The sequence below is a fragment of the Salvia hispanica genome, chromosome 4, assembly GCF_023119035.1.
Source record: "Salvia hispanica cultivar TCC Black 2014 chromosome 4, UniMelb_Shisp_WGS_1.0, whole genome shotgun sequence".
Lineage (NCBI taxonomy): Eukaryota > Viridiplantae > Streptophyta > Magnoliopsida > Lamiales > Lamiaceae > Salvia > Salvia hispanica.
The window spans coordinates 54,895,254-54,910,270 of NC_062968.1; the positions used below are offsets into that span (position 1 = coordinate 54,895,254).

General features: G+C 35.8%; 2 protein-coding genes, 2 long non-coding RNA genes and 1 pseudogene across 4 annotated transcripts; 1 reads left to right on the forward strand and 4 right to left on the reverse strand.

The window, feature by feature from the left end:
• The first annotated feature begins 2,491 nt into the window (after positions 1–2,491).
• On the forward strand, positions 2,492–3,362 carry LOC125218526. The gene is made up of 2 exons (XR_007175969.1): positions 2,492–2,602; positions 2,980–3,362. It is a non-coding gene; the product is annotated as an uncharacterized LOC125218526 (long non-coding RNA).
• Positions 3,277–5,143, reverse strand: LOC125218525 (beta-D-glucosyl crocetin beta-1,6-glucosyltransferase-like). Its single transcript, XM_048120211.1, has 2 exons — positions 5,013–5,143; positions 3,277–4,873 (listed from the first exon to the last, which is right to left on the reverse strand). The coding sequence occupies exon 2, from the start codon at positions 4,854–4,856 to the stop codon at positions 3,477–3,479; it is 1,380 nt and encodes a 459-aa protein (XP_047976168.1). The 5' UTR covers positions 4,857–4,873; positions 5,013–5,143; the 3' UTR covers positions 3,277–3,476.
• A 1,382-nt stretch (positions 5,144–6,525) lies between these two features.
• Positions 6,526–8,375, reverse strand: LOC125218524 (beta-D-glucosyl crocetin beta-1,6-glucosyltransferase-like). Its single transcript, XM_048120210.1, has 2 exons — positions 8,247–8,375; positions 6,526–8,013 (listed from the first exon to the last, which is right to left on the reverse strand). The coding sequence occupies exons 1-2, from the start codon at positions 8,308–8,310 to the stop codon at positions 6,617–6,619; spliced, it is 1,461 nt and encodes a 486-aa protein (XP_047976167.1). The 5' UTR covers positions 8,311–8,375; the 3' UTR covers positions 6,526–6,616.
• A 2,062-nt stretch (positions 8,376–10,437) lies between these two features.
• On the reverse strand, positions 10,438–11,235 carry LOC125224562. The gene is made up of 2 exons (XR_007176885.1): positions 10,751–11,235; positions 10,438–10,669 (listed from the first exon to the last, which is right to left on the reverse strand). It is a non-coding gene; the product is annotated as an uncharacterized LOC125224562 (long non-coding RNA).
• A 389-nt stretch (positions 11,236–11,624) lies between these two features.
• On the reverse strand, positions 11,625–13,588 carry LOC125224561 (annotated as a pseudogene).
• Between the last annotated feature and the right edge of the window lie 1,429 nt (positions 13,589–15,017).

A 15,017-nucleotide genomic window follows, 5' to 3' on the forward strand; every position in this document is an offset into this window, starting at 1 on the left:
TCAACAATTATTCGTTGGCTAAAATAAATCCCAATTATATTTATATAACTAAAGCAAGAACACTATAAAGGGAACAAATAAATTAATAATTAATGACAGTACGATGTATATGGTGCAGAAAGTAAAGTCATAATACACATATAATTAAGTTGAGCAAAGGTGAGATCTTTGGAATCAACACCTATTTTTACTCTCTTTTATCCCATAAAAGTAGGATCAAATTGATAAAGTATGAGAAAAGTAGAAAGAAAAAAGTGATTGGAGATTTAGAGTATTGTTAACGAAGAATCATGAGATCCATTAGAGAAAAACTTACCAAAAATGGAAGTTAACTATTTTTGTGGACGAACCAAAATGAAAAAAAAGGTAATTTTATGAGACGAATGGAATATTATTTATAAAAAATTCTTACATTGGATGAAAAAATTTAGGGTTTTATATGTTTCATACAAGTTTGGGAAAACCATGGTTTAGGTTTAAGCTCAAACCCTAGTTATTAATATTGGTAAGTGAAGTAATAAATTAATAAGACCGAGTGCAAAAAAAAATATTGATATAATATCATTCTGAGATGAACACACAAAAAATGTTGGTATGGGCTCTCATTCAGAGATGGCACAATAAAGGGTTGTGAGAGGCCACATACCCCTTTTTTCTTCATTTTTTTTTTCTTTTGTAGCTCCTCTTTTGTCGTGAAGTTTTTGTAATAGTCGCCTTTCTTCGTGCAACTTCTATGCTTCCTTCAACCAGCTCTAATGATTTGCTCTTTAGTGGAGAATAATTTTCAGCAATATCAACAAATTCGATGATTGAACAAAAAGAAAACAATTAAGAGATAATTGTATCTGATCCGGGGAGAAAAAAAAGGTGACATTGTTACTAAATCGATTTAGGTGCATCTCTATTTTGTGTGCTTTTATAGTTTTTTTGGTTGGAGGGTTTACTTCAAGAGATTCTAATCGATTTTTGTATCTAGTTGATTAAGGCGTGTGATCAAATACTAACTAAGTTATAATAATAACTAATAACTAATATTAACTTTGTATGTTCTTTTTGTGTTGATAAACTTATGTCTTTGTGTTGATATTTAGATTTATATGTTGTATTGATATAATTATGTCTTTGTGTTGATAATTTTAATACACAGAATTAAAAATTATTACTTATTATTGCAAATTAGTTAGCACACTAACACAACCCGAGGCATATGTGAGCTATATATGCTCAAACAATAACTTAAACAAAACTAACTTAACCGAACTTTAATATATACAACTCAAACAATTGTGATGGTAAATCACATCATGTAAAGTGAAATATGAGATACAATGGTTCCTACATAGTATAACAATTCTACCATGTATAAAATTTAATGAAATGGTAAACAAATAATAGAAAAAATCGCGATCTTTAATCATGTCATCCAAGATCTCATATCCCTGGCCAAAACCAGCTCATAATTTGATTAATTTTATAATTAATAATTATAAAATCTTTGATTTTGTTGGACGCAAATATTCAAATAACTTCTTCAATCTTGCTTACAAATCAAGAATGCAGATGCTGATACGGTAGGTCAGCTCCATTCACGGCAATCTGATCAATAATATCCAAGATTCCATTGGAAATATAAATGTTTTTGCAGAGAAGCGAGAGAAGAAAAATTGCCATTTCTAATCCTATAAAATCATGTCCTTTAATCATTTTTTCCCTTAGTTATTATTTGACCCCATCCAATTTACTCACTCCGTTCACAAATAATAGATCTATTGTTGTTCGACACGAATTTTAATGTAGAATTGGTAAAGTAAGAAAGATGAGGAGAAAAGTAGGTAAAGTAAGAGAGATAGGGAGAAAAAGTGAGTAAAGTATGAGATAGCGAAGAAAAAGTGGGAAAAGTATGAGAGATAAACTTTCCATTTTTAGAAAGTGATCTATTTTTTTTGGACGTCCAAACTGGCAAAAGTGATCTATTTTTTTTCGACGGAGGGAGTATTATTTTTAGAAATGATCAATAATGATTCTCCAATTTTTATATTTATCTCCGTAGTGATAAAAAGTCGAATCTATTGGTTGCAGAGGAAGCGTCTTAAGTTGCGCTTCATCCTACAAGCCCCTTTACCACGCGATTAGGATACGTTCCGTGACTTCTAGAGGTGACCCACCCCACGTTGCGGACACATATCGAATTGGTTCTGCTCCCATGCGACGGACCAAAACCACGGCGCGCCGTAGTGAGGATCACCTACGGCTTTTTCTACACCATCCTCTACTCCACCCCTCACATATATGAGTAATGGCCCCACCATCATATTTTATGTTTGTAAGGGGTGGAGTAAGGGATGGTGTAGGAAAAGCTGTAGGTGATCCGCATTGGGCACGCCGTTATTAGATGCCTTCTTGGTGGAAAGACTATTCTACCCCTATGGGAAAACCCCTCTCATCCAAAAACATAAACCCCGCAAAAATGGGCCAAAAATAGATCTGATTAACAAAAACAGGGGAAATTGAGAAAAACTGGAAGATTTGTTTCTTTGAATTGTGAAGGGATACAGTGATTCTGCAATCGTGGCAGCGTCCTTCCCTGCTTGCGGCGAATAAGGTGATTTCTCTCTCCTTTTCTCTCCGGATTGTTGAATCAGTACTTGTGATTGTTGCTGTTAACGAGTTTGATTTATGCTGATTAGACGGAAGATTGATTTGGATTGAATTGTAATTTAAATTTCCGTACTGTTTTGGGGTCTAAATCAACTGAATCAGTGTAAATTCTGCTGAGGTATTTTGAATATTAACTATGTGCTATTGTTTTAGAATATTATTGCTCGATTTGTTAGGATTTCTGTTTGATCATCTGAACTGATTGTTTCTCTGTGTGTGAATATACATGATTCAATAAAAAACTGCACAAGGTGGAAAGGTCTACTCTATTAAAATGCACAAATCACTACTCTATCAATGTTTACGTCTTCAATTCTGCAGCGTTTGCAGTGCTCGACATACTGAGGGTTCTCGAGAGGCATCAGGATGAAGTTATGGAGTCGAGGATCGATGTTAATGATGAGAAGGTGATGACATTCACAGCCACATTGAGGCTTGGAGGTGATGGAAGCAGCGCAATTGATATGCTGAGGCAAGACATACTAATTTATTATACTGAATTAATGAACACAAATTGATTTTGAAAATTTGGTTGCTAACTGATACTATGTGGTAGGCTATTAGGCTTCTTAATTGGGATTGAGTTTGTAAGTAAATTATACTATGAGTAGATATGACTGGATTGGTCTATTGTTATAGACTTTGATTAGTTAATTGTGATTCAGTATGACTGGATTGGTCTATTGTTATAGACCTTGATTTTAGCTTGTGTTTGCAGAGCTCTCAGTTTGCGAAGGCAGATGGTTTTATTCATTAAATTTATTTGATAACGTTGATATGAAGCTCACTCCATGTGCTTGTTTGAGAAGGTGTTACTACTACTTCTTCTGCTTATGCTCCATACAAATTTTCCTCAGTTCCTCTGCTGCTTCATTCGTCACGCGTTCATCTTCGTTTTTCATTTTCTCACTCAGTTTTGCAGCCTTCTCCCTCATTTCTTGGCCCGTTTCCTCAACAATCACCTTCTTGATTGCGTTGGCAAACTCTTGGCTACTGAAATTTCCACTTCCATCCCTTACCACCTCCACAGCTAAACCAGCCTCCACCATTAACCTGCCATTCAGTGGCTGGTCGAGCTTGAAAGGCATGCTTATGACCGGCACACCAAAATGAATGCTCTCGAGTACTGAGTTCCAACCACAATGACTGACAAAAGCACCAGTGCTAGGATGTGCTAGAATGCCATCCTGCGGTGCCCATCCTTGAACAATCAGGCCTCTCTCTCCCACTCTGTCGAGAAATCCCTTAGGCAGCATCTCGTCTAGAGAAACTCTCTCCCCTTGAGGGAACCTCACAACCCATATGAAGTTCACCTTGGAAATCTCCAGCCCCTTAGCCACCTCTTGCATCTGATGCTTGGAAAAGTAGTTCTCACTCCCACAAGAGATGAAAACAGTCGAAAACCGGCTTTTGCTGCTCAGCCATTGCAAGATCCCTGAATCATCATCCTCACCCATTGCTCGAACAATAAGTGGACCAACAGGGACGATTTTTTTCTGCAGCAAGCCAGATAAGTAGTCAATGTACTTCCCTTCGAAACTCCTGCTTGTCTTTACCAAGATAATGTCTTGAGATAGCTTGAAATGGCCATATCCAGAATGTTGACCATCTTCCTTAATGACCTTTGACACGACTGCATTGGCAGAGGGCTTTTCTTCATAGTCTTGAAGATACAATGCATCATAAGGGAAAGATGAGTCCGTCATTCCCGCGAGGTGGTAGTAAAATGAATACCCTGCAGCTGCTCCAGGTGCAAAATGAACGGCAGGAATGCCTAAAGACAAGGAGGCGGTGGCTGCCCATTTCTGAAACCTGTCGTATATCACCATATCAGGTTTTAGGGAGGAAAGTATGGTAGAGAAATTGGATTTTGACTGGCTAAAGGCCTCAAAGAGTTTGGGAATGAGATTTGGTGGTATGTTTTTTGTGGTGTGGTACTCTGGTGGAAGCTCGGGTGATGATGGCAGATGAAGCTCGACTAGATGGATCGTGGCGCCATCTGAGCTCCTTGCAAGATCTCCTCTGACTGGCTCGAGACTGACAGGTGTTGAACAAAAGTATATTTCGAAGTTTCTCTTAGAGAGAGTCTTGGCTAGTTGAAGATAAGGGGATACATGTCCATGCCCTAACCATGGAAACATTAGAATGCTAAACATAGTTTGATTTCCCTCCATTGATGAAGCTCCGTTTTTAGCCATCTCTCTGGCCTGATTTTCTGCAAAAAACAATAGGGAACCGTCACGATAAGGGCTGCGCAGAAAATTAATTTTAATTTTGAGGGAGCTATCTAAAGTAATAGTACTATAAATACAAGTATTTAGTGTGCATGTATGCAGTTATACTATCTATATTACCTAGAGCGAGCTGCGAAAAGAGGGAAAGAGAGGAGGAGTCGAGATGCAGAGCCTAGGCGGCCATAGCAGAGGACGACGACTGAGACGGCGGGGGAGGGGGAAGGAGAAGGAGAAGGAGAAGGAGAGAAAACGAGGGGTGAATGTGTTGTGCATTTTCTTTTACTTATTACTCCATATTTATAGAGTTTACTCACTTTCAAAGTCAGAAGGCAGTGCATTCATTAGGCTTAAATCATATCCCAAAATTAAGCAATAAACATCAGCACCTTTAATGAGGTGATTGTCAACTACTTTCAAAGTCAAAGGTATCATATATCTTCATATGTACTGAGGACTACAAAAGAATCTATCTCCAAAAATAAAATAAAAGAAATCGATACGTACAGTGTTAAGAAGAAATTTTAAGTACTTCTTTCCATAAAATCTCTAATTTACTTCTCTAACTACTCATATGTTTATTCTTAGAGTATTAATTTGAATCTTTCTTTTCATTCCAATTCAAATACTTAAATCTATAATTATTTCTAGTCAACTTATATTTAGTTTTGTTAATTATTACCTGGTATTGAGTTAATCACTAAATAAATCTTGAATTATTTATTTTCTTATTAGAATAGTAATTTCAGTCCAAGCCAAAAAAAAAAAAAAAAAAACTAATGATTCTAAGGGTGTCCATAATAGTGGAACAACGAATGGTGAATATGTTGCGCATTTATTTTTAGTTATGCATTTATTGAGTGCCTACTTATAAATGAATGGAAATTCACAGGTTCTATGCTACATATCTACAAAAGAATCAGTCTCCAAACAAAATAAAATAAATCGATGCTTACAATGTTAAGAATCTAACTCTAACTTCTCCTATGCTTATTCTTATAGTATTAATCAATTTGAATAGTATTTCTTTTCTTTCTAATTCAAATACTTAAATTTTTTTATTATTTCTAGTCGAATTATATTTATCCGTGTTAATTATCACCTGGTATTGAATTAATTACCAAAAGTAAACTCTTTGTTAGTATTCACTAATTACTATTCATAAAGAGTAGTACTCGTATTTTATACTAATCTTGCTCAGTAAATTCTCCATAGTTTACATTATCAATTATACTTATACTATCCTATACCACATTTAATGATCAAATATCTAAACAAATTCATTAGCCAAATTAATTTATTCAACTATCTTTATAAATGTCAATAAAATCACATTATATGCATTCCAAATAATCAAATGAGTTCATGGCATTAAACCCCTACGCATGCATGCAGATTTTAATCTGAGGGAGCTACTTGGAGTATTTAGCTATGCAATTCATTTAATTGCATTCCGTTTTAGAATATTATTGCTCGATTTTGTTACGATTTCTATTTGTTCATCAGTGTAAATGAATCAAGCATTTCATGTTGACATTAATTGATTGAGTTCATAAGTATATTAGTATATGAGAAGATATGACTGGATTGATCTATTGTTATAGACCTTGATTTTAGCACAGAGCTCTCATTTTGCTAAAGCAGATAGTTTTATTCATTTATTCATTGCATTTATTTGATAACATTGATATGAAGTTCACTTCATATGTTTGTTTGAGAAGGTGTTACTACTTCTTCTGCTTATGCTCCAAACAAATTTTCCTCAGTTGCTCTGCTGCTTCATTCATATCACCTTCATCTTCGTCTTTTATTTTCTCACTCAGTTTTGCAGCTTTCTCCCTCATTTCTTGGCCCGTTTCCTCAACGATTACCTTCTTGATTGCGTTGGCAAACTCTTGGCTACTGAAATTTCCACTTCCATCCCTTACCACCTCCACAGCCAAACCAGCCTCCACCATTAACCTGCCATTCAGTGGCTGGTCGAGCTTGAAAGGCATGCTTATGACCGGCACACCAAATTGAATGCTCTCGAGTACTGAGTTCCAACCACAATGACTCACAAAAGCACCAATGCTAGGATGTGCTAGAATGCCATCCTGTGGTGCCCATCCTTGAACAATCCGGCCCCTCTCTCCCACTCTGTCGAGAAATCCCTTAGGCAGCATCTCGTCTAGAGAAACTCTCTCCCCTTGAGGAAACCTCACAACCCATATGAAGTTCACCTTGGATATCTCCAGCCCCTTAGCTACCTCTTGCATCTGATCCTTGGACAGGTAGTTCTCGCTCCCACAAGAGATGAAAACAGTCGAGAACCGGCTTTTGCTGCTCAGCCATTGCAGGATCCCTGAATCATCATCCTCACCCGGTGCTCGTACAATAAGTGGACCAACAGAGACAACTTTTTTCTGCAGCAAGGCAGATAAGTGGTCCATGTACTTTACTTCGAAACTCCTGCTTGTCTTTAACAAGATAATGTCTTGAGATAGCTTGAAATGGCCATATCCAGAATGTTGATCATCTTCCTTAATGACCTTTAACACGACTGCATTGGCAGAGGGCTTATCTTCATAGTCTTGAAGATACAATGCATCATAAGGGAAAGGTGAGTCCGTCATTCCCGCGAGGTGGTAGTAAAATGAAACCACTGCAGCTGCTGCAGGTGCAAAATGAACGGCAGGAATTCCTAAAGACAAGGAGGCAGCGGCCGCCCACGGCTGAAATCTGTCATAGATCACCATATCGGGTTTTAGGGAGGAAAGTATTGTAGAGAAACTGGATTTTGACCGGATAAAGGCCTCAAAGAGTTGGGGAATGAGATTTGTTGGTATGTTTTTCGTGGTGTGGTACTCTGGAGGAAGCTCGGGTGATGATGGCAGATGAAGCTCGACTAGATGGATCGTGGCGCCATCTGAGCTCCTTGCAAGATCTCCTCTGACTGGCTCGAGACTGACCGGTGTTGAACAAAAGTATATTTTGAAGTTTCTCTTAGAGAGATTCTTGGCTAGTTGAAGATAAGGAGCTACATGGCCATGCCCCAACCATGGAAACATTAGAATGCTCAACATAGTTTCATTTGCCTCCATTGATGCAACTCTGTTTTCAGCCGTCTCTCTATCCTGATTTTCTGCAAAACACAATAGGGAACCGTCACGATAAGGGCGGACGCAGAAAATTAATTTTAATTTTGAGGGAGCTATCTAAAATAATAGTACTATAAAATTCTATTTTTGCTCAAACATCAAATATTACCTCAACTTAATTCTAAATCCTAATATTTGTAAAGGTGCATTTAGAATTGTTCTACATAAATATACAAGTATATAGTGTGCATGCATGCCGTTATACTATATATATTACCGGGAGCGCGCTGAGAAAACAGAGAAGGAGAGGAGGAGTCGGGATGCAGAGCGTAGGCGGCCATAGCGAAGACGACGACTGAGACTGCGGTGAAACGGCGGAGGGAAGCAGAAGGAGAAGGAGAGAAAACGAGGGGTGAATGTGCTGTGCATTTTCTTTTACTTATTACTCCATATTTATAGAGTCTACTCACTTTCAAAGTCAGAAGGCAGTTTATTAGGCTTACATCATATCCCAAAATTAAGCAATAAACATCAACACCTTTTTAACGAGGTGAGTGTGTCATATGTCTTACAATGTTAAGAAAAAGAAATCGATACTAACAATGTTAAGAATAAAATTTTAAGTACTTTTCATAAAATCTCTAATTTTCTTCTCTAACTACTCATATGTCTATCCTAAGAGCTTTAATTTGAATCTTTATTTTCATTCTAATTCAAATATTAATTCAAATACTCCATCCGTTCCTTCATAGTTGAGTCATTTTTCTATTTCGGGAAGTTCCTTCATAGTTGAGTCATTTCCATATATGGTAACTTTTTACTTTTTCTTACTTTACTCTCTCTTACTTTATTCTCTCTACTTTATTCACCTTATACTCTATTCTCTCTGCCTTTTCCTTTCTCTTACTTTTTTATCTATTTATTTAACACACCTAACATTCATTTCTTAAACTCCGTGCCGAAAAGTTTCGACTCAACGAAGAAACGGAGGGAGTACTTAAGTCTATAATTATTTCTAGTCAACTTATATTTATTTATGTTAATTATTATATGGTATTGAATTAATTACCAAAAAAAAATCTTGAATTATTTATTTTATTATAATAGTTAATTTCAGTCTAAGCCTAAAAAAACTAATGATTCAAATGAATTCCAAAATCAACCTAAGTGGGTGAGAGAGAAAGGAAAGGGTGAATGTATTGTGCATTTATTTTTAGTTATGTATGTATTTATTGAGTGGCTACTCATACGTCAAAGGTAGTTCATAAGCTTACATCATATCCTAAAATTAAGAAAAAAATCTCGACATCTACCTATTTATGGATGGAAATTTATTAGGTTCTACTTCTACATATCAACAAAAGAATTAGTCTTCAATAATAAAATAAAATAAATCGATACATACAATGTTAAGAATCTAACTCTACCTTCTCATATGTTAAATCAATTTGAATCTTTCTTTTCTTTCTAATTCAAATACTTAAATTCTTTATTATTTTAGTCGAATGGGAAATGATAAAAAAAAAATACACTTAAACAAAGAAATACAAGCTGATTTTGGATCATAAGATTAGACAATATGATCATAAGATTAAAAGATATGGCAGCTCCATTTATTTTATAAGTATATTTTTTTAATCATTAAAAATTGTATAAGGTTAGTAATGTCCTTATGTGATGTCGATTGTTATGGCAATCCCTACAATCTTGCATATTTCTTTTTCCACTAACAAATCATGTACGTGATTAATGAGTTATCAGATTCTTCAACTTCAACTCCTTCGCCACTCCTTCATCTCTTTCATCTTCATCGGCAATCCCTACAATCTTCCATTATACTTCATTCTATGAAGATTTATTCTTCGTGAATAATTATCTTACAGATTGTTCGTCTGTTCATTGTCATGACTCGAATATTGGATTATTATGACTCAATTATATTTACCTATAAGTTTACATGACCCAAATATTCATCTAGTATGACCCAAAAGAATAGATGATGTTTTGGGCATTATAAGGTTATTTTTGTACTCAGTAGTTTTATGTCATGTCTCGAATATTCGATTATTATGACCCAATTTATCCATATGTTTCCATGACTCAAATATTCGTTTAGTATGACCCAAAAGCATAAAGTATAGATGATGCTTTTGGTTATTGTTTGTGTATTCTTCTGTGGTACTAATATTTGATTTTTTTAATATGTTTAGAACATGAGAACAATCGTGTATTTGTTTTATTTAATATGTTCAAAACATGAGAATATTCTTCGGTCGTACTAATATTCAGTTTGTTTGATACGGACATTTCGATCAAATTGTATGAGATATTCTGGTACTCAGTAGTTTTATGTCATGCCTCGAATGTTGGTATATTATGACACAAATTAACCTAACAATGCTATGACACAAATATTCATTTACTATGACTCAATGTGTCGAGTAATGCTCATCACATGGGCTATCGTCTACAAGAAACAAGAGGAAAGCATTCCAAGGTCATTGTAATGGAAGTTTATCTCATCTTACAGATGAAATAATATATAGTAACAATGACATCCAGCCGACATATAAACATGGTTTAAAAAACGAGAATTACAAGCTCTAAACATCGTTTAATTAAAATAGTGGTAATCTAAACACCCTTTCGGTGCTTTCGAGATCGGCGGTATCTTCTTCTTTACCATCGTTCTTTGATAAACTGCGTGACATCCAACCAATTGAAGTGAAAATTTTGCTAGATTTTGTCAATTTTAAGTCAATCGTACGAAATCTTACTAACCTTTTCCGTCATGCCTTGCCGATCCAGAAGCTCGAGTGTCGATCATTGTTTAAGTAGGCTTTTGGTTCACCATCCTCGTCGATTTCAGAATAGTAAATTAGGATGATGGTTTTTGTGGAGTATCCGATTTTGTGGAGTAGCCGATCTTGTGGAGTAGCCGCTTTGTGTGGAGGTAGGGTTTTTCTGAATTTTGTGGAAGAAGAAGAAGATTTGAGGGAGAGTGGAAGAGTTTAAAGTGTGGAGTAATGACTCCCAATTAATCCGCACTTGAAAAAAGGAATGACGGTTCCTAATTTTTTTGATTCCTAATTTACCCCTCACATGACACAAATCCGTCTTATTATAACCCAACCAAAACAAGGAGTCATTCCATATCGTGGCCATTAATCTCTAAATCTGACGGTCCATATATGGTATGTATTTCTATACTTAGACTTCTTTTGGTAGATGAAAACCCATCTATTATACTTATCCGATGCCACATTTTCATGATCAAATATCAAAATAAATTCATTAGCCAAATTAATGTATTCAACAATCGTTATAAATGCCAATAAAATCACATTATATGCCATTCCAAATAATCAAATGAGATCTTAGCATTAAACCCCTACGCATTCATGCAGATTTGAATTTTGAGGGAGCTATTTGGAGTATTATTAGCTATGTGATTTATTTGATGCATTCCGTTTTAGAATATTATTGCTCGATTTTGTTACGATTTGTATTTGTCCGTCAGTATACATGATTCAAGCATTCATGTTGACATAAATTGATTGAGTTCATAAGTATATTAGTACATGAGAAGATATGACTGGATTGATCTATTGTTATAGACCTTAATTTTAGCTTGTGTTTGCAGAGCTCTCATTTTGCTAAAGCAGATAGTTTTATTCATTTATTCATTGCATTTATTTGATAACATTGATATATAATGCTTACTTCATATATTTGTTTGAGAAGGTATTACTACTTCTTCTTCTGCTTATGCTCCAAACAGATCTTCCTCAGTTGCTCTGCTGCTTCATTCATCACACCTTCATCTTCGCCTTTTATCTTCTCACTCAGTTTTGCAGCCTTCTCCCTCATTTCTTGGCCCGTTTCCTCAACGATCACCTTCTTGATTGCGTTCACAAACTCTTGCCCGCTAAAATTTCCACTTCCATCCCTTACCACCTCCACAGCCATACCGGCCTCCACCATTAACCTAGCATTCAGTGGCTGGTCGAGCTTGAAAGGCATGCTTATGACCGGCACACCATAATGTATGCTCTCGAGCGTAGAGCTCCAACCACAATGACTCACAAAAGCACCAATGCTAGGATGTTCTAGAATGCCATCCTGTGGTGCCCATCCTTGAACAATCTTGCCTCTCTCCCCCACTCGGTCGTGAAATCCCTTTGGCAGCATCTCGTCTAGAGAAACTCTCTCCCCTTGAGGAAACCTCACAACCCATATGAAGTTCACATTGGAAATCTCCAGCCCCTTAGCCACCTCTTGCATCTGATTCTTGGACAAGTAGTTCTCACTCCCACAAGAGATGAAAACAGTCGAAAACCGGCTCTTGCTGCTCAGCCATTGCAGGATCGCTGAATCATCATCCTCACCCGTTGCTCGTACAATAAGTGGACCAACAGAGACGATTTTTTTCTGCAGCAAGCCAGATAAGTAAAGTAGTCAATGTACTTCGCTTCGAAACTTCTACTTGTCTTTACCAAGATAATGTCTTGAGATAGGTTGAAATGGCCATATCCAGAATGTTGATCATCTTCCTGGATGACCTTTAACACGACCGGGTTCTCATAGGGATTTTCTTCGTAATCTTGAAGATACAATGCATCCTAAGGGAAAGGCGACTTCCTCATTCCCGAGAGGTGGTAGTAAAATGAATGCACTGCAGCTGCTCCTATTGCCAAATGAACTGCGGGAATGCCTAGAGACGAGGAGGCTGTGGCCGCCTGATACGACCATGGAGCTTGACACACAAGTAACGCCGGATTGTACGTCGCCGGCGGCAAGAGAGGAAGAAGTTGGCGGAAGAGGACGAAGCATGAGTAGACCATCGAAGAATGATCGGCCCAAACGTGTCCAATCTCGGCCCATGAAGTATAAAGACTTCGTTACCTATTAAACCATGGATTTCCTTTAGATTTGTTTTGCTATTTTTAATTATTATTTTCCTTATTTCGTTGAACGTTTTTTTTCCTTCTAAGATTGAGTCAAATCTTTTCGGGTTTTCTTCTTGATTCTTTCCCGAATCGTAAGTCCGAATCAAGCAGGGGGAATTCTATAAATTATAGAATTCCCTTAGATCGAGTCCAGAGAAATAAAGCAATAAAAAACTTTTATTTTCTCATCCCCTGTCCACGTTACAACTTTAGGCCATTGCTAGAGTTTTTGATCAAGTTTTTCTGCAAGTTTGAGTGTTCAATTCATCAATAGGATCGCTAGTCCTATTACCGCCCACGGCTGGAATCTGTTGTAGATCACCATATCAGGTTTTAGGGAGGAAAGTATGGTAGAGAAACTGGATTTTGACCGGCTAAAGGCCTCAAAGAGTTTGGGAATGAGATTTGGTGGTATGTTTTTCGTGGTGTGGTACTCTGGTGGAAGCTCGGGTGATGATGGCAGATGAAGCTCGACTAGATGGATCGTGGCGCCATCTGAGCTCCTTGCAAGATCTCCTCTGGCTGAGTCGAGACTGACCGGTGTTGAGCAATAGTATGTTTTGAAGTTTCTCTTAGAGAGATTCTTGGCTAGTTCAAGATAAGGAGCTACATGGCCATGCCCCAACCATGGAAACATTAGAATGCTCAACATAGTTTCATTTGCCTCCATTGATGCAACCCTGTTTTCAGCCATCTATATGTCTGTATAGGGAATAAAATTCTATTTTCACATCCTAGTGAATGTAAGTATATTAATTATACGTTCCCATGCAATATAACCATAATGCGTTATAGATGTTAATCCCAATCATATAAGTTCTACTCTACCAAAACATATCAACAATCTTTATAAATGCTGATAAAATCACATTATATGTCTTACAAATAATCATATAAATTCATAGCATTAAACCCCTACGCATATATATTTTTTGATCACCATAATCTTGACCATACATTTCATTTTCCATGCAATTTGCAAATTCAATCATATTAATTTATATCATATACTTCTATAATCATTCTAACTACTACGACTATATAACAATATTTTCGATCCTTCTAGATTCTACAACTACAAGTATGGTATTTTAACTTTGAATATAATCCCTCCGTCCCACTTAAAATGAAATATTTGGAAATCGGCACGAGATTTTATGTAGTGTTGTTTTGTGAGTTATTGAAGAAAGAGTAAAGTAAAAGAGATGAAAAAGTAGAAATAGAGTTGTTTCCATTATAGAAAATGTTTCATTTTTAATGAGATAGTAAAAAAATGAAAACGTTTTATTTTTAATGGGATAGAAAGAGTATAAAGTATCAACTCATGGTTATTCTATTCTAGAATCACATACTAGTATTATCCAATAATTCAAGATTTTACACATGCTAATTCATCCTCAAAATTTTCGAAGCATAGCAACTATCAAATACTTAACACTTTCATAACTATGAAAATAAGTTGGAATTGAAGATTACCTCGGATTACAATATGCGTATCTGACTAATTCACCTTCAAATGATCCCAAAGATGAATATCTCTTGTGTGTGTGAGGGAGTGAGATTAACTTATTTATATTCTTGTTAATTACATTAGTATATAGAAGATTCTTTAATATTTATCTCCTAATTAATGTAGTTAATTCAACCAATTTTTTAATGAAGTCGAACTTATCATTTTATCTCTTATTTCATCTCTAAAGCTTTATTCTTGTTGCATAGTATAATATTCTTTTGTATTATCTCCTAATTATTTTAGATAATAATATTCCATCAACTTTTTTGTTAAGTCTAACTTATCATTTTATCTCTTATTTGGCTACACTCCTTTTCTCTAGAAGATGAATATTTTAAATTGACCTTATCATATAACCCTTACTAGTTATTAGTATTTACAAAGTTGCTATTAATTCTGTACTTTTTGTTCTTATTTTATTTTCTCATCATATAATTTAACATTTCTTGATACCTACATGTAGCATTTAAATCCTAGATATCAATATACTGGAATCGAAACATTGCTCAGTGACTCAGTCGTTACAATGTTTGATTTTTCAAAAATGACAACTTAATTACCAAAACTCATTCTACTCATTCTAATT